The sequence below is a fragment of the Salmo trutta genome, chromosome 38 (genome assembly GCF_901001165.1).
Source record: "Salmo trutta chromosome 38, fSalTru1.1, whole genome shotgun sequence".
In the NCBI taxonomy this organism is placed as follows: Eukaryota; Metazoa; Chordata; class Actinopteri; order Salmoniformes; family Salmonidae; genus Salmo; species Salmo trutta.
This window is the reverse complement of record NC_042994.1, coordinates 9,119,570-9,141,710: the sequence shown is the minus strand read 5'-3', so window position 1 is coordinate 9,141,710 and position 22,141 is coordinate 9,119,570. Positions and strand designations below refer to the sequence as shown.

Genomic DNA, 22,141 nt, shown 5'->3' with positions numbered 1-22,141 from the left:
TAAATATGATTTCCATTGATTATTTTTGTGTGATTTTGTTGTCAGCACATTCAACTATGTAAAGAAAAAAGTATTTAATAAGCTTATTTCATTCATTCAGATCTAAGATGTGTTATTTTAGTGTTCCCTTTATTATTTTGAGCAGTGTACGTTTGAAAACTTTCCATCACACACCTTAGGCCTTAGAATAGGTTCTGTACTGTACTATATTACGGAGAAGCAAGTGATGGCCTAAAGTCCTTCCGTCCACTCAAACCTGCGCACCGTTTCCGTAATATATTTTGAGATATCCCTCCACACCAAGCGATATCCCTTCACTTGTAGCCCCATAGACATGGAAATGACCCTTTCTGTTGCATCGCCGGAGACAATACGCCGTTTCTTAACAATAATCCGCCTGGCGACTCAGTAAGATATTAAAGAAGACTGACAGATCTTATTATCACCTCTCCACTTCCCTTCCATCACTCCTGATGACAACTATGTTACACAAGACACGTAATCGGCTCAAACTTTCACCTTCACTAATAAATGTCATGGAGTCATCCTCTCAGGCATGTTGGATAGTGATGTACTATACATTGACAAGACGAGGTTTAGGGTTGGTTGTATTATGGTGGGGATATACCACATACTGTACTGATTGAACCCTAAGACATTGTGCTATTACCTTTGAACCCCATTGATATTCTGTACGAGACAGAAACCATGCGAGAAGCATAGTATGGTTTCCCCTTGAAGACAGTCTGATGTGCATAGTTATTTACCATTTTGTACCACAGCATTGTTGAACACTCGTTTTTGATTGGCATTCTAGAATGGACATTAAAACCAGATAACGGGACAGTTGGAATCATTACGCAATATGCGCCTACACATGCAGACTGTACTTGCTACAAAGTTACAGAAAGCTAAACCAACAACTACACAAACTCAAATCAGATCCATTGTAAACGCAGGTTCAACAAGTAAAACACGTAGCATTGATTTGTTTTTGCAGAGGCATACTCTTTGGGAGCATCTGATGATCTAACGTGGTGAGTGATGAACATGAATTTCTCCTGTCCCCTCCGCCGCTAAAGCTGTCAAATCCTCCCACATGTTTCTAGTTTGACAGCTGTTTTTAAGCAACTGATATTTTTGAATTCGGTTGTCATGCAGCATTGGCAGGTTTGCTCGTTTTTAAACTACTTAGCTAGCTTGTGTTTGATATGCAATGCAATCTCCTCATACTTAATAACAGTAAGTGTTGACGACTGTCCTGACGAAAAGGCGAAGTTTTCTAGCTATGCCAGGCGAAATCTAGCATTATCAGCCCATCGTTGTGTGCAAATGAATTGTGACTGTTAGCCATAGCTACTTGGCTAGTTAGAAAGCAAGGGATAACAACGTTACCAGCGAGCATGGCAACGGAACATAAAGAACCATCGACTGGGTCGCGTCCATAAGTATCAAACGAATCGAACGAACGACTGGGTCGCATCTCTAGCAACCAAAACATGAGAATGAATGAATTTGCTCATATGAATGAAAATATAAATGTTTTTTTTCTACCTGTAAATGTTTGCTTAGTATTGTTTTCTTTGTCAACTGTGGTATAAGTGGGATGAACAGCTTAAACAAACGCAACGGAATAAGCGTTGCTGTTATTCAGGCTGCAGAGGTCGTGACTGTGTAGCCATAGCGGGTTGGCTGGCTAGCTAGCAGCAAGCGAGGGATAAGAACATCGCTACTGAGCATGGTAACGGAACATAAAGAACGAACAAATGGGTCGTGTCCGTAAATATCAAACTAATCGAACGACTGGCATGCGTTTCTCCAAGTGTGTGTCACCAGACCTCAACCCAATTGAACACTTATTGGAGATTCTAGAGCTGCGCCTGAGACAACGTTTTCCACCAGCAAAACACCAAATGACGGAATTTCTTGTGGAAGAATGGTGTCGCATCCCTCCAATAGAGTTCCAGACACCTGCAGAATCTATACCCAGGCGCATTGAAGCTGTTCTGGCGGCCTGCAGTGGCCAACGCCCTATTAAGACACTTCATGTTGGTGTTTCCTTTATTTTGGCAGTTACCTGTATCTCTCAGATCATATGATGTTGTAAAATATAGTACCTATTACCATATGGTTTTGCTACAATATAATAATTGTTAATGTTCCGTACATAGTGACATAGCTATATAATGTTTATTTGATACCCATTCCATTCTTCTCTCTTTCTCTCACCCCCTCTTTCTCAGATCATATGATGTTGTAGTGTTACCTAGTAATATGTTGCACATGACCCAGTGATGGGACGCTGGAGGCTGGTTCTGAAAAGGGGTAATGTTTGCACCACACGCCTCACACAGCCCTCTCAGAGTCAGACAATACGGTCCGCAGGAGACCCAGTCCAACGTCCCTCCTCAAGCATCTGCTGTCGTATTCAATTTCACCAGGCACTCAGGGATAGGTGACACCCTGTTCTGTGTGTGTGTGTGTGTGTGTGTAGCTTACCTTGTGGTTGTATTGTATTGGACAGTCTTTGTGTCCTTATTTGTCTTGGTGAGATTGCTGTTTATATACGGACACAATTTCATTTTTGTTCCACATTTAGGTCAGGAGGTGGGACAAGATGTGTGTCTGTTAGTGGAGGGCAGGATCATGCTAATATAATAACCCAGGCTGCAGCCGAATGCTACGATCTTCTTGGAAACATGTCCGACTGGTTTCCAGGTGCCATTAACATGATGTGTTGATGTTTTTTCAGCTATAGTTTCATACCATAAAGCGCCATCTGTTCTTGATCTATAAAACTGTTCTAGATTTGGTACAGACTGGTAACAGAATTGCCTGATTGACTGATCAAGGTACAGATACCTCCCACAAGGTTAATGTCCCCTCATTAATATACCAGATAACGTCATCAACTGAATCAGATACTTAATTTGAGTATTTTTTTTATTTCACCTTTATTTAACCAGGTAGGCCAGTTGAGAACAACACAGAGTTACACATGGGATAAACAGACGTACAGTCAATAACACAATAGAAAAATCTATATACAGTCAAATACAGTCAAATCTACAAATCTATATACTTAACATAGTGATGAGGCCTGATACTGGTATTGGAAATGAAAATCATCCGTCAAACGTTGCCAATCAATCCCCACAGATCCCCTCATGTCTTTCTTCTTTGAACCTTTTCACTGGTAATAGATATGGGATATTTGATTTTCAAACAACCAAACTGCCAGAAGTCAACAAACGTGTTTGTTCTTGTAGCATAACTAGGAAGCAGACAGTTAATGATCAACTGACATTCTGTTAGCATACAGTGTAACTTAACACTGTGCATGTTCCCCTTTAGGTAGTGTGTGTGTGTGTGTGCGTGTATGTGTGTGCGTGCGCGCGTGTGTGCTTGCTCCTTTGTCTACACTAAGGCTAATTTCCCATAGGAAGTATCCATTTTAAACAAATCACTAGCCACAGTCAATCATATTGACCTGAGACACAACCTCAATATCTTTTAGATAATAGACAGAGGCAGAAACGAATCAAACTCAACAAAAAGACCTATTAATGATTCTTTCTTTCTTCCTTTTTATTTTATTTGAGAATGACAGATGTACTGAAGCCAGTTTTCCCAACCCACATTCCCATTATTATGGACATACAATTCTCACCGCCTGTAGTCTGGTGCAACCACAGATAACGAACGCACAATGGAGTAGTCGTAAATCCTAAACGCTGTGTGTGTGTGTGTGTGTGTGTGTGTGTGTGTGTGTGTGTGTGTGTGTGTGTGTGTGTGTGTGTGTGTGTGAGCGTGCGTGCGTGCGTGCGCGTGTTTGGCAACCACTACTAAGGCTAAACAGGACGTAGCCCAAAAATATGTTGTGGGATAGGACGGACCAGGACAGCTGGTGTACTTACTAATGGAACGAGCCAGGGCTGTCAGGGCTTTCCCTCTGAGTCAAGACAATAAGGAGCGTAAAGCTTTCCCAAACACACTAAAATAAAACTGGGTTTCTGTTGGAGTGAGTGTGTGTGTGTGTGTGTGTGTGTGTGTGTGTGTGTGTGTGTGTGTGTGTGTGTGTCCATGCAGTCGCCAGATGAGAGTGCCTGTACGTCCACATCCCAAAACCAGACCACTTTTATTTATTTTAGTGAGTTACGTAAGGATACAGTATCTACGCCTGGATTCACAAAGAACCCAACTTTACAGACTTAGTCATGTAACAGATATAGGACTGCGGGCCATGGTCAAAGAGGATCACTTAAAAGGTTAAGATGGCACGCATGGAGGAGGTCTGTTCTTAAAAACAGGAAGACACGGGTCAGAAGTGTTTTCGCCGAGCGTGTCTTCATGAATGTCAGGAAATTCAAGGAAGTGTTGAACCGGTGTTGAACTGTAATTAGGCTACATTTAGCATCTATCTTTACGAAGACACGATGGCCTTCAGGGAAAGCCAGCAGGAAGTCCGTCCGAGTCCGCTCATGGAACCTGGTTTGGGTCAAGCTTGGCATGATCACCCTAGGATCTAGCACTACCACCTGGTGTAGGCTTTGGTCAATTGGTGACGTGACAAAGTGAGCCATGTCAGACAACACCAGTTTTCCTCACTCACACACAACCATTCGTACTTATTTAGGCCCAGTGGTCGTGTGGGAGCGTCGAGGCCATTGAAAACTCCTCTCCAATTCATTCCACCCATTGAATAGGGACTCAATGCATTTATGTTTATATTCAAAATGTGCACACCATGTGTGAGTATGCCGCCTGATCTACAAAAACGAACCTTCGGTTTGCGGCCCTGATTTAGTTTAGATTGAAGTCGCCATCCAGCCTCAAGTGTTTGTTATGGTTACGTAGCCGTAATCGTTAAAGGGGGAAATGGTAAATATTATTGTCAGCATGATTCAATGGTAATGTTTTCAACTCAAACAAGAAGAGACAGTTGTTTTCATCACTCTCCTCTGAATACTCCAAATGGGACCTTTATGACAACACCCTCAAACAACAATGCAATGTCTCACTGGGTAAAATGAATAGAATTCCCCAGCATAGATTGAAATGTCTTATTTTGAACAGTGTTGGCTCCATAGAATTAGGAATTAGAATACTGTAGTAATTTAATAATATGGTTTGCTCGCTAATCCTTCTTTTTCAGTCAATAATAATAGTGGTGGCGTGTGTGAATCGTGAATGATTGATTGGAGGGGAATGTTCCATTCATTGGACAACGCAGAAGGTCAAGATAGTAGGCCTATATGCGCTTCAACTATTCTTAACATTGGTTGCCTTCCCAAGATCCCCCACCACAAACCCCAATTTAACCCCGATAGAAACACTCAGCCCATAAGCATTTTCATTCACCCTTTTCGCCAATATCACTTACATCTGTCACTCCTAGTCATTCACAAAGCCATTATCACCCTTAAGAGATATCTAAGCAGCGAACATCCTTGAGGCTAATGTAAACTACTCCAAGACGGAGGGGCTCCGATGTCACCGTGGATACGTGATGACAGCTTAAGTCAGAGGCGTGACTCTTGAGGGGTCACCCAGGCTGTCTGCCAGGGGCAGAGGGGCCCCGAGGCACACCAGGAAGCAGAAGGGACTCACTTGAGGTGAAAGGCAGAGTGCTGAGGGTAAAGAATGTGACCGCTTGGTTCCTCTGCCCTACTCTGGACCCAAACATAGTGTGGTTACTCATGAGAGAGAGGGGAGGACACTGTGAGAGATAAGCCTATTGAACTATCGCTCTAGCATAGCCTATAGCGCTCACATAGTCTGCCTATGTCCACACCCTCCATTGTATATTATGTATCATCTTTATTTTATATTGACAGTGCTTTAAAATTATTTGCAAGACAAATTCTCTGGAAGGCAATGCAATGTTCTATTCTATTCTATTTTAAGGTATAGCCTACCCTGAAATTGTCCAAGTGTCCATGTTACTCATATCCTTTATGATTGTTGGAAACTGGCAGCGAGTGCGTTAACAACACTTTGTCATGACTCCACCTTTTATGTAAATGTCAGTGTGTGAGTGGGGCTCGAGGCGCTGAGAGCGCACAGTGAATGGAGGAGCAGCCTTCACTAGCGCTCTGCTTGGTGCTTAGTGGACCTGGAGTGCACTGTGTTTATATTCCAACCGGGAGAAGAACGGCCGTTCTGGATGTAGCCTCCAATCATGTTGTCGGCGTTGGATTGTGCATCAATACCGCAAGTGTTTGAATATTGAGAGCTGGGATATAAGGCCTGCCGACTGGAATTGTAGTCATGGGAGGCCAGATAACGCGAAATGCCTTGTACGGTAAGGAAAAAATAACGTTTAGATACACATAGATCACGTCACCATTGCATATGCTGTACACACTGTGGGTTATCGTTTCGTTCAATTTGCAATGCAATGGAGAATAGTTGGAGAGTGCAATTCCTGTCGCGTAAAACAACGTTGCGTGTGTATCAGGTAGGCTACCCAAATTCTGATGTCACACAGATGTCACACCAGAGACAGTTCATTATAGACATGTGCATACATTGGCTAGGCTACAGAAGGCTATTCCCTTTGATCAGTGTTATAGTAGAAATACAAACATTAAAGCTTTTCCTTTGGGTCGATTTGATATATTTTGTATTGAATGCAGTTGAATAATTTATAGCTATTCATAGGAAAACCTGCTGATGTCAATATTCGTCTATCATCCCTTATCCGTTTGCACGTTGATACCATCGTTTGCGTACTTCCTCAGTCGCCTTCTGTTGATGCTAGTCTAGTAACTGTAGACGCAGTTTGTAAGAAAGTTGCGGGGTTTCCCCCCAAACCCCTCGGTGTATTTCAGTTATCTCACATTGGTGTGGGGGTTTCCCACACTCTGTGCACTGGGGGGAAGTCAGTCATATCCAGCTGTGCTAGTCGGCCAACCAAACCAATCAGTAAATCAATTTGTGTTTATGTAGGCTAGCACAGCTTAGCTCATCCTATGCATAGCCTTATTGCCAAGTCCCAGAATTACAGTAAATGTCTCTAAAGAATAAGATTTTAAAGGATTCTGTGGGCATATAAAAAGGTATTTTAACATTAAACATGACATGTATTCATTGCGTTTGGACCCTTCAGTGCAGGGGAAACAAATCAATTACTGCAAGGCTGTAATTCAGAAAATGAATAGAACACCGTATCATTTATCAGTGAGCATAAGCTACATGTTCTATTATTCAAATCTATGAGCTATCACACATGTAGGTTAGAACACATCTAATAACACATACGATCACATCCATCCAAGTAACATAATAAATACCGTATACAGTTAATAAAAACACAGTGCTGCAGCAATGCATTGGATCAGGTTACTAAATGCCTGGTCTAGATAACACATGTTGACTTAGTTGCCTGGACCTGTAGCTGTGGAGTGGCTTACCTCCACCTTACTGACATCAAGTCCCTAACAGCGTCCCAGGAGTCAGACCACCTGATCATTAGGTCTAATTAAAGCCCATTGATGAATCCAATTAGGTAGATAAGGACGCAGTAGCGCCTGAGACAACAAGACAGGACAGCAGAATGACTGGGTGTGTGTGTGTGTTTGCGTGTGCGTGTTTGTGCGTGGGTGTTTGTGCGTGGCTTCTCACTGTAGGATCAAGGTCAAAGGCCTTAAAGAGAGAGGGAGAGGATTTCCATGTTTACACTACCAAGAAACGAGGCTAGTAAACACTGCACTTGCTGTTTCTATATGAAAGGCGTTAGCTGAAATCTAACTTTCGGTATGATTTTAAGTGAGTGAGTTTCGGTGTATAGGCTAGTGTGAAGTGGGGAAAAAGCCGATCATGCGGCAGGAAAGTTAGTTCTGTAGCAGAACACATCAGGGCAGTGTTGTGTTGGGGCTTGATTGCGTAATTGAGTTCTCTGCTGAATGTGTTGGGAACACTTGTTGAGGCTCTTTATCGACTCAATGTGGGCCAGCCTTTCACCCTTGATCGTGTGTGTGTGTGTGTGTGTGTGTGTGTGTGTGTGTGTGTGTGTGTGTGTGTGTGTGTGTGTGTGTGTGTGTGTGTGTGTGTGTGTGTGTGTGTGTGTGTGTGTGTGTGAGAGAATGTTATCCTCTATTGGAAGCTCAGTCTCCAAATACGAGCTGCTGATTGATGTGAAAGTCTTATCAATGTTCCGTATCTCACCATGTCCTGCGAATATGAACTGTCATTTGGATATAGTCATGGGACAGAAGAAATGCACACAGATCACTCATCATGCAGAGGCCAAGAGGCTGTTCATGATTAAAGGCTAAAGGGGTATTACACATATCATCTGGCTCAAGTCAATGGAGAGAGACGCAAAGAGGGAGAGAGGGAGAACATGAAAGAAATAGGGAGAGAGAAAGCAAGAGAGAGAGAGAGAGAGAGAATGAATGAAACGAGTAGGAAAAGAGAGAGAGCAGTAAGACGGGGTCTACTAACAGAGTAGTGCCCAGTGTGTTTAGTCATGGCCTGTTGCCATGGTGTGACAGGAACATACCGTATGTCTAGGGGGTCAAGTGGCATTGGTGGGTGGTGGCCGTATGGTGATTGTGCCACCAGTGTCTCCCTCCCTGTGGATTCAGACTGGGTTAACGTGAGTCAACACACACATAACGTCACACACACACACACTTTGTGACAATGCACATACCCCCGTTGTCATCATATTCTTCTTGACTTGACAGGTCACCTTTGAGGCGGCGCATAACGACGTTGTGTGTGTGTGTGTGTGTGTGTGTGTGTGTGTGTGTGCCTACATGTGCGTCAGTAAAAATAGCATCCTGCTTGCAATCAATATACTCTCATCAGGCTCCTCCACAAAGCATTCTACAAATCTACCGCGGAGGAGCAGAGTCGTTATATTGTCATACTACACCATATTGAATCTACAATGGTTATTACTTATTGATTGCAGTTGCGTAACACTGTTCTCTGGGGGAATGTGGTAACATAGGTGAGCTAAGGTGTACGACTTAGCGAGATGAGAGTCATGACATGAGGTCTTTATTAAGTTGGACAGCTCACCTTGCACTCTCAGGTCGTCATGACGCCATGACAGGGATGTCTAAATTATTCAGCTGACACAGTCTCGGTTGAAGCAGAGGGAAAGGCTATTTGAGAATGGAGCTAGCAATGTCGCTAAATTTAGCTTGTGTTGGTAGTATATTTTGCATATATATGTTTTTGTGTTGTCTATGGAATTGCGCACATGAATAGTTTTCCTCTTTCCAATCGTTTTCCTTTTTAATCTTGAAAATCTTGAAAATCTGCTCAGTCCCGACCGACTCTCGAGCCATGCATCTATCAAGTGCAAATCAATCGTGTTGTCATGTCGTTGCCTAGCAGCAGATGAGGTAGCCCAGGTTACCACAAACATAAGTGCTGGCGCCCAGTTAGAAGATCAGTAGAACAGAAGGCAGACATAGCTACGGTATCATTGGCAGTAATCTCGTCCTACCTGTAAACCCAGGAGCATAGTATTGGGTTTTACCCACTTGATCTGTATCTCTGTCATAGCAGCTGTCATTCACACATTTACACTTAGTAACCTCAGCCTCGTATACCTCAGTCTAATTTATATTACCAATATGTCATTCACACATAAACACTAGCAACTCCAGCCTCCAGAAAATGGAGTTGCTTGTCTATAACACAAGTTGTTTGTCTATAACACAAATTACCTGTCTATAACACAAATTCCTTGTCTATAACACAAGTTGCTTGTCTATAACACAAGTTGCTTGTCTATAACACAAGTTGCTTGTCTATAACACAAGTTACTTGTCTATTACACAAGTTACTTGTCTATAACACAAATTGCTTGTCTATAACACAAGTTGCTTGTCTATAACACAAGTTGCTTGTCTCTAACACAAATTGATTGTCTATTACACAAGTTGCTTGTCTATAACACAAATTGATTGTCTATTACACAAATTGCTTGTCTATAACACAAATTGCTTGTCTATAACACAAGTTGCTTGTCTATAACACAAATTGATTGTCTATAACACAAGTTGCTTGTCTATAACACAAATTACCTGTCTATAACACAAATGCCTTGTCTCTAACACAAATTGCTTGTCTATAACACAAGTTGCTTGTCTATAACACAAGTTGCTTGTCTATAACACAAGTTGCTTGTCTATAACACAAGTTGCTTGTCTATAACACAAATTGATTGTCTATAACACAAATTCATTGTCTATAACACAAATTGATTGTCTATTACACAAGTTACTTGTCTAACACAAATTGGTTGTCTATTACACAAGTTACTTGTCTATAACACAAATTGCATGTCTATAACACAAATTGCTTGTCTATAACACAAACATTACGAATGTGTGATGCATAGAGGCACTTCAATAAGAGACAATGCTAGTGCTGTACAGTATATTGTTAACTTGATTAATGTGAGTGTGATTCGTTGATTAATTTCATAGTTGATGGTACATCAAGCCGAAACGCCATTTGCTGATGACTTATGACTGAATATACACATTGTTCAGACAACCTATGCAAACATCGTTAAAATGTTGTTTGTCACCATGCTTAAGGCTTATTTACAATATTGTGTAAATGTCATTGCCAACAGATGTTTACAGAAAGAAATGTGAAACTGAATACGAAACGTAGATCCTGTATTTATTTTGTATAATCTTTATTTTATACAACTTTTTCATTCCCCCAATTTCCTGTATTAGTAAGCAGACATTCAAATACTCTATTCCTGGTGCTACTCTGGAGAAATAAGAAGTGACTGTGGGTCGATCATAAGGCTATGTCTGCCCAGAGTGTGTGTGTGTGTGTATTTGTGCAAGTCTGTGTGCGTGCTCGTGCATGTCTGTGTGTTGGTCCCGGATCTCTGGAGGATGTGTGTATTGAGCTGTGTTTTGTAGAGAAGCAACCATGGGGAGCTTTGGGTGACAGGTGGAAATTAGTTTGTATTTTATATCTTTTTTTTTTGGGGTCATTTAGCAGACGCTCTTATACAGAGCGACTTACAGGACCAATTAGGGATAAGTGCCTTGCACAAGGGCACATCGACCAATTTCACCTAGTCAACTTGGGGATTCGAACCAGCAACTTTTTGGGTTACTTTGCTGAACCTCTTAACCGCTAGGCTAACACCCAGCCTACACTTCAATGAAGAGGAGAGAGGGGAGGTTCTGTTGCTTTGCTGTGGGTCTCAGTTACTGATAGACACCCTGGCAAGCTGCATTGTCCCTGCATTCTTAGAAACCTGCTTGCCCTATGTTGCCACGGCGATTCTGTTTATGGCTTTATTATGCTTTGATTGGCACATTGTACAACGATAGTATGACACAACACCTGTTTTCTTGTGGAATCGTAACTGTGTATTATAAGGATAGTATTATGATGACTACTGTCATGTGTATTATGAAGATATTATAGTATTATGATGACTACTGCCATGTGTATTATGAAGATATTATAGTATTATGATAACTAATACCATGTGTATTGTGAATACATTATAGTATTATGATGACTAGTATCATGTGTATTATGAATACATTATAGTATTATGATGACTAGTATCATGTGTATTATGAATACATTATAATATTATGATGACTAGTATCATGTGTATTATGAATACATTATAGTATTATGATGACTAGTATCATGTGTATTATGAATACATTATAGTATTATGATGACTAGTATCATGTGTATTATGAATACATTATAGTATTATGATGACTAGTATCATGTGTATTATGAAGACATTATGGTATTATGATGACTAGTATCATGTGTATTATGAATACATTATAGTATTATGATGACTAGTATCATGTGTATTATGAATACATTATAGTATTATGATGACTAGTATCATGTGTATTATGAATACATTATAGTATTATGATGACTAGTATCATGTGTATTATGAATACATTATAATATTATGATGACTAGTATCATGTGTATTATGAATACATTATAGTATTATGATGACTAGTATCATGTGTATTATGAAGATATTATAGTATTATGTTGACTAGTATCATGTGTATTATGAAGACATTATGGTATTATGTTGACTAGTACTATGTGTTTTATGAAAACAATAGGGTTGGGCGGTAACCAAATGTTCATATGTGACCCACCACCTTGATTCGGTCCTATGTAGCAAAATTTGAAAGGGTGTTTTTACATTGATAAAAGTAGAGACTCAGAGCTAGAAAATTGTATATCATACACTGCAGTTGGGGAACAATGGGAAATTAATTATTCTTTGAAAGTTGATAAACTTGTAAACCCACTTTTGAGAAAATGGCCCGTAAATGGGTTGGTACACCTACTGGAGAGCTTTTCTTTATCTACACCAATTTAGCATCGTTCACACCCTCTTAAGCCTTAGCCCCACCCATGTCTTTAAGGATTCACTTGTGAGGCCATGTACTAAACAGAGTGTTTAAGGTAGTGTAGTAAACAACCAAAGATTAAGACTAAAAGTGGTGAAAGTAGTAGTAAAAATACACTTTATCTAATCCTTGGTCTATATCCTAATCTGACTTTGGTGTTGTTCTTCACGTTACCGTCTCTGGTAAACACACACTATATCAAGTCAAATCAAAGTTTATTTGTCACATACAGAGGATACAGAAGGTGTAAACAGTACAGTGAAATGGTTACTTGCATAGTGGAGTCTTTTGTTTAGACCCCTAATTCCAACCCATACTATCATGCACCATGCATAAATCTGCAGGTAGCTAAAGTTAACCAACTAGGTTCAATGTCAGCCAGCTAGCTAACATTAGGCTACAACTAGCAATGCATATGGCTTTCAAAGATACAAATAATATTACTACACAACTCACGCACGTAACATTAGCTAGCAAGCCAGCCGGCTAACGTAAGCTAGCTAGCTAACAGTACGCTGTAACTTGCAATGAAAACGACTTTCAGACAAAATTAATGTGACAGGTGAAATGAAGAACGTGATCTGCTTTATCTTCTAACGTATTGCACAAGTTGACTGCAGGTATTTACTTGAAAAGTAGCTAGAAATATTTTTATTTGGATTCATGTGTGAGGCCATGTACTATGAAAAACTTAAAATAAATAGTTTTGACGGTATTGAAAAACCATCCCGTGGCTATTTCCAGATATACCGTACATCGTATACTGGGGTACCTCCCAAGCCTAGAAGACAATAGTATTATGATGACAAATTCTGTTTTATGTGGACAATACCATTATGAGGACTCAAGTGCTATTATATGAATGACAGTTCTAACTGAAAGTGCCCGATGCTAAGATACAACCAGGAAGTCATTACTCCAACGTCAGTTTGTTCTCCTGAACAAATATTTGAATATTTATCTAAACTGATGGAACACAATTCACATTATATGCCATTATAATGTCAGTAACCCATGCAGTATGTAGATAAGAATTACATTCCCTCACACTGCTCCAAGGGTGTGTCGTGGCACCATGTTCCCTACATAGATATATACAGAACATGCACTAAATAGGGAATAGGCTGTCAATTGAGACGCAGCCCACTCAGTCTAGTTATACAACTAAAGCAGGAAGATTAGTTTACACTTTTACAAAGATGTTCATTGAAGGATGACAAGTCTTAGTCACACAGAAGCCGTGTGTGTTCCGACAGGGATTAGACTTGTCATTACTGTGAGGTCATTAGCGAAGTAAGTCCTCACGCACACACGCGCGTGCACACACACACACACACTTTTCCAGGCTACGGAAGGAGAACAACAGTATGCACAATGTTTATCCATAAAGAGACATCCTTGACCTTTGGGAGAGAGGGAGAGAACAGTCATGTAAGGATTTTAAATGGACACAGACATGCACACACACACACGCACACACACACACACACACACACACACACACACACACACACACACACACACACACACACACACACACACACACACACACACACACACACACACAGACACACAGACACGTACACACTAATGAGGATGTTGCTGTGTTATGGGAGGCAGCTTTCGGACTAGTAGGTTAAATAGAGCCATTTTAAAGCCGTGATGGTCACAGTGTCTGTGTGTGTGTGTGTGTGTGTGTGTGCGTGTGTGCATGCGTGTGTTTGTGTGTGTGACAGACACCAACTTTGGACACGTTGCTGGAGCAACTACACGCTCTGATAGGAGCACCTTATCCCTACCTACGGTGCATTTGGAAAGTATTCAGACCCCTTGACTTTTTCCACATTTTCTTAAGTTACAGCCTTATTCTAAAATGGATTAAATAAATTGGTTTTCTTATCAATCTACACACAATACCCCATAATGACAAAATGGAAACTGATTTGTAGAAATGTTCGCAAATGTATTAAAAATAAGAAACAGAAATTCCTTATTTACATAATTATTCAGACTATGAGACTCGAAATTGAGCTCAGGTGCATCCTGTTTCCATTGATCATCCTTGAGATGTTTGTACAACTTGATGGGAGTCCACCTGTGGTAAATTCAATTGATTGGACATGATTTGGAAAGGCACACACCTGTCTATATAAGGTCCCAATGTTGACAGTGCATGTCAAAGCAAAAACCAAGCCATGAGGTTGAAGGAATTGTCCGTAGAGCTCCGTGACAGGATTGTGTCAAGGCACAGATCTGGGGAAGGGTACCAAAACATTTCTGCAGGATTGAAGGTCCTCAAGAACAGAGTGGCCTCCATCATTCTTAAATGGAAGAAGTTTGGAACCACCAAGACTTTTCCTAGAGCTGGCTGCCCGGCCAAACTGAGCAATCAGAGGAGAAGGGCCTTGGTCAGGGAGGTGACCAAGAAACCGATGGTCACTCTGACAGAGCTCCGGAGTTCCTCTGTGGAGATGAGAGAACCTTCCAGAAGGACAACCATCTCTGCAGCAATCCACCAATCAGGCCTTTATGGTAGAGTGGCCAGACTGAAGCCACTCCTCAGTAAAAGGCATGTTTGCCAAAATGCCCCTTAAGGACTCTCAGACCATGAGAAACAAGATTCTCTGATCTGATGAAACCAATATTGAACTCTTTGGCGTGAATGCCAAGCGTCACATCTGGAGGATAACCTAGTGCCATCCCTACGGTGAAGCCTGGTGGTGGCAGCATCATGCTGTGGGGATGTTTTTCAGCGGCAGGGACTGGGAGACTAGTCAGGATCAAGGGAAAGATGAACCGAGCCAAGTACAGAGAGATCCTTGATTGAAACCTGCTCCAGAGCATTCAGACCCTCAGACTGGGGCGAAGGTTCACCTTCCAACAGGACAACGACCCTAAGCACACAGCCAAGACAACACAGGAGTGGTTTCAGGACAAGGCTCTGAATGTCCTTGAGTGGCCCAGCCAGAGCCCGGACTTGAACCCGATCTAACATCTCTGGTGAGACCTGGAAATAGCTCTGCAGTGACGCTCCCCATCCAACCTGACAGAGCTTGAGAGGACCTGCAGATAAGAATGGGAGAAACTCCGCAAATATAAGTGTGCCAAGCTTGTAGCGTCATACCCAAGAAGACTCAAGGCTGTAATCGCTGCCAAAGGTGCTTCAACAAAGTACTGAGTAAAGGGTCTGAATACTTATGTAAATGTAATATATATATATTTTTTATTGTTAATACATTTGTAACATTGTCTAAAACCTGTTTTTACTTTGTCATAGATTGATGAGGGGGAATAAAAAAAAAAATACATTTTAGAATAAGGCTGTAACATAACAAAATGTGGAAAAAGTCAAGGGGTCTGGATACTTTCCAAATGCACTGTATATGTACACACAGTATCTACCTCAATTACCTCGTATCCCTGCACATTGGCTCAGTACTGGTACCCCGTATATATAGCCAAGTTACCATTACTCACTGTATATTTATTATTACGTGTTCTTCCTTTCTATTATTTCTCTATTTTCTTTCTCTGCATTGTTGGGAAGGGCCCGTAAGTAAGCATTTCACTATTAGTTTATCGAGCATGTGACAAATAACATTTTATTTGATTGAAATACCCCTTGTGTCTCGCATTCCTCTCTACCTGATTCATAGAGTTACCTCTTTTGTGTACAGAAAGAAATCAATCAAATTGGACACTTAACTTAGGCTCCTAGCTCGCTTTTCGCCTTCGAAAATAGCTCGCTAACAGCCAATTAATCATCTTTGGCTAATGGAATCAAAATGAGGTATTCATCATTATAAACAATGTTTCAATGCAGAGCTTGAATAAGAGAGTGGCTCCATGTGTGAACTATGTGCGCACACAGAACATCACCGAAACAATTACCATAATTGGGCTTTTTCATCTCACTATTATACTGTAGCAATTGTACCCTCAACTCTAAATCTACACTCTCAGAAAAAAGGGTTCTTTGGCTGTCCCCATGGGAGAACCCTTTTTCGTTCCAGGTAATTTTTCCCTCTGGGGAAAGGGTTCTACATTGAACCCAATAAGGTTCTACCTGGAACCAAAAGGGTTATTCAAAGGGTTCTCCTATGGGGACAGCCAAAGAACCCTTTTAGATTCTAGATGGCACCTTTTTTCTAAGAGTGTAACCAATGGCAGCGAGAGCACAAATTAGGCATGTGAAATCCTATCAACAGTATGTATGTATGAGGTGGAAGGACCTGTCACACTTGACCGGACTTCGTCACCCAATATGCTTCCATCCTTCCACAGATGTTACTTGAGGTCAAATTGTAGGCATTGGGAATTTTTTATTTATTTAACTAGGCAAGCCAGTTAAGATGGAACTCCTGATCACGGCCGGTTGTGATACAGCCCAGGATCAAAACGGGGTCTGTAGTGACTCCTCTAGCACTGAGATGCAGTGCCTTAGACCGCTGCTCCACTCGGGAGCCCACCTATTGAGAATTAGAAGTGGAATTCTCTGGGAAGGTTGGTCATTCTGAATAACGTCCCTCCGATGGTACAGACGTAGGATCTTAATTTGATCACGCTTTTGTTAATGATAATTTTCCTGTACAGCAGGAAATGGAAGTTTTTAGTGTATTCACGTTTAAAAAGGCTTCTAAAGTTCTAAAGTAATTTCCACTTTTTACATTTCTAACTTAATTTGCCGTAATGTAAAATGCATCAACCCCTACAAAGACAATGTCCATTCATTATAATCCACATAATAATTCACATTTCCTGTTGCTGCAGGATTATTTTCTGCGGTGCGAAACGCAGGTTAGCATTTTTCATCATGAATATTGTTCTGGAGGCAGCTCTGCAGAGTGGTCACAAGCTGGCACAGCTATAAAGTCATAAAACCACAAGGCTTCTGTATTTATACTTGGGATATTGCTTTTCAACAGTAAAAGTTCAAACATCGCTCATCATTCAAACTGCCCCTAATGCCTAACCCTAACTTTAAAAATGTCCTTCAGCGATGGTTTGAACTTTTTCTGTTGAAAAGCAATATCCCAAGAATGAATACAGTAAAGTACAGACAGTAAAGGGTAAAAAAAAAAAATTCTGAGCAAAATAGTGTTTTTTTTAGACACAACTGAAAACTTCTAGGAGTTGGTCTGATGGGAATCTGTGATGTCATAGGCCTCCCCCTTGCTTGAACAATAGAGGAGCAATAGAGAACAAAGGAGGAAAGGCCCACCCCCCACTTGTGCCATGTCATGACATACCTGGACCACCTATTGAGATGTGCCTTTTGTTAAGTAAATCAGGTGTTGAATGAGGTGAAAAGGAGACTGGAGTGTCACTTTAAATTAAGACCAAAAAGCTAACCGCTGGGCTATTTAAAGGGAAATCGCTCAGTTCTGCCTCCAGGACAAGACTCATGACAAGAAACGTCAACCTGCATGAGAAACTGGTCAAATTAATATCCTATATCTGTAGGTATAGCTCCAAAGCATTGACAGACAGCCTTTCAATAATCATAAAACAGAGCAATCCTTCATGGAAAAATTACTTTCAGTCAGATCGGCCGAGATGAGTTTGGAAATTTTTGTGATTTTACTGTAGCCTACAATACTGTCCTGATAAACCATAGCACTAAAATGCAAATATCGTTCATGTGTTGTCTGCTAGCAAACAAATAGCATCTGTCCGTATCAAGCCTGAGCCGTTCCCGCAAATCTAGCCTTTGACGCAGGGATTGAGGGTTGCTAAGGAACGTGAATTCACACTTAACCCCTGTTTCCCTCAACCAACAGCTGCTGCTCTCCTTTTGCTAGTTGTCGCTAATGCATTCAGTTCAATCTGGCCTGACACACACATACTGTACACACACACACACTGTCCAATCTGCTGCGACCATGTGCGCCCCATTCAATGAATGCTCTCCCTTTGCCCCAACGCTAAGACAAAGGACATGATGCTTGATTATGGGGCCTGAGTGAGTAAGTGATTGTATAGGCTAAACACTGGGAGTGGGTATCTATTGATAAAGTAGTGTCTTCCTCCCAAATGGCACCCTATTCCCTTTTTAGTGCACTCATTTTGGCCGTGCCCTATAGGGCTCTGGTTGAAAGTAGTGCACTGTGTAGGGAATAGGGTGCCATTTGGGACATAGGCTAGCGTTTATATAGAATGCTGTATACAGGCCTTATCAGTGATTCCCAGACCCTCAGTTGCTTTTGTAGCCTTTGTTGAGGTTATCAATGGTAAAAAGTAGAAGAGCTGGGTTATTGTGATTTGTACAAGAGGCCCTGATTTGAATATAGAATAGAACCAAAACACAGTTAGCTAATTGAAAGGGCACAACAGCCTAATATCCCATTCACATGACATTATATACACTGCGTCTACAAAATATTAGGAACACCTGCTCTTTCCATGACAGTCTGACCAGGTGAATCCAGGTGAAACCTATGATCCCTTATTGATCTCACTTGTTAAATCAAATCAAATCAAATACAATTATATTAGTGACATGCGACGAATACAACAGGTATTACAGTGAAATGCTTACAGTGAAATGCTTACTTACGAGCCCCTAACCAACAATGCAGTTTCAAAAAAATACGGATAAGAATAAGAGATAAAAGTAACAAGTAATTAAAGAGCAGCAGTAAAATAACAATAATGAGACTATATACAGGGGGTACCGGTACAGAGTCAGTGTGGAGACTATATACAGGGGGCACCAATATAGAGTCAATGTGCGGGGACACCGGTTAGTTGAGGTAGTATGTACATGTAGGTAGAGTTATTAAAGTGACTATGCATAGATGACAACAGAGAGTAGCAGTGGTGTAAAGAGGGGGTGGTGGGGGGGGGGCACTGCAGATAGTCTGGGTAGCCATTTGATTAGATGTTCAGGAGTCTTATGTCTTGGGGGTAGAAGCTGTTTAAAAGCCTCTAGACTTGGCGCTCCGGTACCACTTGCCGTGCGGTAGCAGAGAGAACAGTCTATGACTAGGGTGGCTGGAGTCTTTGACAATTTTTAGGGCCTACCTCTGACACCGCCTGGTATAGAGGTCCTGGATGACAGGAAGCTTGGCCCCAGTGATGTACTGGGCCATTCACACTAGCCTCTGTAGTGCGAAATCCACTTCCATCAGTGTAGATGAAGGGGAGGAGACAGGTTAAAGAAGGATTTTTATGTCTTGAGACAATTGAGACATGGATTGTGTATGTGTGCCATTCAGAGGGTGAATGGGCAAGACAAAATATTTAAGCGCCTTTGAACGGGGTGTGGTAGTAGGTGCCAGGCGCACCGGCTTGAGTCGGTCAAGAACTGCAATGCTGCTGGGTTTTTCACACTCAACAGTTTTCCGTGTGTATCAAGAATGGTCAAAGGACATCCAGCCAATTTGACACAACTGTGGGAAGCATTGGAGTCAACATGGGCCAGCATCCCTGTGGAACGCTTTTGATACCTTATAGAATCCATGCCCTGACGAATTGAGGCTGTTCTGAGGGCAAAAGAGGGTGCAACTCAATAGTAGGAAGGTGTTCCTAATATTTTGTACACTCAGTGTAGGTCTCACATTTTAGCCAGAACAGTTGAAGGAGCCATGAAATTGAAAGGAGATGTGTGTCTTTGAGAGCATGGCTGGCTGCTGTAGTGTAGTAGGTGATTGGGGACAGATTTTTAGAACCACCACCTGCTCCCTGAGTCATTGGTAAACACATGCATTCACTCTGTTCATTATCAGTAGTCAGGACTCAGGCACACACTCGTATTGAAGCTTTCCTGTGCAGATGGTCCTAGTGAGGCGCTAATGGACTAAATTATCTATCTAGATGTAATTCCTAATAGTCATGATAATACTGAAGCTTTCCATTGCAGATCCTACTGATGTGTTATAACAGATGTAGCTGTACTAGATAGAAGTGAAATCCTATGGTTTGTTCCTGATGCACTAGGTTCTCTATCTACATAATATTTCTAGATAGTAATCAAATCATGTAGTTTGTGCGTCCCTGAGTTGGTTTATATGAGTCATATGATATATTGTACCATACTGGAGCTTTCCTAGTATTGCACTTCCTAATGATGCGCTAGAATATCTATTTGGATTCCATTACTAGATTAAATCATGTAGTTTGTAGTTTCCTGTCCATTTGTACTTCCCAGTACTTGTTTATATGAGTCATATGATGAACTGTATGCATTTTCCGAGACAATATGAGGTTATTGGACACGTTCTCCTTATATCAATAAATAATATTCAATTAAACTCACAGTACATTCACATTTGGTTAATACTATAAACATGGATAATATAATAGTATTGTATTATATTCTACACAGTACAGTAATGACGCTTAATCCTAACTGAAAATGCCACGTAGTCACTGACTCAGCCTTGGCATCAATACTCACAAAAGGATGATAATGTTGGATCAGAGATGGTGCACATCAACCACTAACTTTATTTGCCGGTCCTACGGTCATAAGGTCAGGCACAAAGCAATGAACAGGGAGGAAAATGTCATTTCCTATTCCAACGTTGTAAAACGTTAAACAACAGCATGGACAATTGGTTTTCGCTGGAGGGCCAACATGATTACTGAGCAACTGCTGTTTATGTGAATCAAACAAGTCAGACTGTAGTAAGAGGTGAACTAGTTATCTGATAGGAAGTGGCCTAGAAATCCATAGAAGGTCCACATAGGCACAGATCTGGGATCAGTTTTAGCCTCCCTAAATCAGAACCTTTGCCATAAATGTGGGGAAACATGACATTGTGCTTAGATCAGCATCATGGGGCAATTTACACATTCTAATATGTGAGAATCATCCAACTTCAGCTAAAGCCGAGCAAGAACTACACCTATTCTAATGATTGTATTTCTATTCAATTCACTTTTATTTTCTGTGAGGGAACTTCCTGGGGGAAAACAGGCAAATGTCCCATTCACATGACATGATATAGGCCTCACATTATAGCCAGAACAGTTGAAGGAGCCATGAAATTGAAAGGAGATGTGTGTCTTTGAGAGCATGGCTGGCTGCTGTAGTGTAGTAGGTGATTGGGGACAGATTTTTAGAACCACCACCTGCTCCCTGAGTCATTGGTAAACACATGCATTCACTCTGCATTCACTCTGTTCATTATCAGTAGTCAGGACTCAGGCACACACTCATATTGAAGCATTCCTGTGCAGATGGTCCTAGTGAGGCGCTAATAGACTAAATTCTCTATTTAGATTTAATCCTAGATATTTCCTGGTAGGGAACTTCATGTGTGGTGATGAATGGTACATACAGTACAAGACGCATAACAACCTTGAACACAAACACATACTGTATAAAGGATTAGAAGGGTTTGAATATCATTCTGATGGCACCCCTCTGTCTATCCATCAGACTCTCTGGGTGGTCCGTTCCCCTCCACCACCCACCGATGCCACCACAAGCCCAAGCGCTGCCTGCCCATTCAGCAGTGTGGCGTTGTGGGCGGGGACCAGAGGAGAGGCCTGGCCATAAGTCCCTTGCTCTTCCACCCGAACACCAAGGGCTCCCAGATCGCCATGGACCTGGCCCAGAGGACCGTCAAGAGGCAGGCCAGTTTCTGTAACGCCATCACCTTCAGCAACAGACCCGTAGCGTTGTACGAGCAGGTCCGGATCAAGGTATGTAGAGATTTAGATGGACACAACACCACACCCAAGGAGGCTTATTTACAGTATTCAAAGTATTCTAACAACGGTAGATT

General features: G+C 41.4%; 1 protein-coding gene across 2 annotated transcripts in view; it reads left to right on the top strand.

Annotated features, from left to right (window-relative positions):
- Window positions 1-954: 954 nt before the first annotated feature.
- Window positions 955-22,141, top strand: part of neurl1aa (neuralized E3 ubiquitin protein ligase 1Aa) — a 72,711-nt gene continuing 51,524 nt past the window's right edge. The window contains exons 1-3 of one of the 2 annotated variants that reach the window (XM_029738826.1): window positions 955-1,037; window positions 2,244-2,325; window positions 21,793-22,058. In XM_029738826.1, coding sequence (XP_029594686.1) covers window positions 2,295-2,325; window positions 21,793-22,058 — 297 coding nt within the window. In that variant the 5' untranslated portion in view covers window positions 955-1,037; window positions 2,244-2,294. Of the gene's footprint in view, window positions 1,038-2,243; window positions 2,326-6,051; window positions 6,305-21,792; window positions 22,059-22,141 lie in introns of those variants that run through there. The other variant, XM_029738825.1, reaches the window with a different exon arrangement.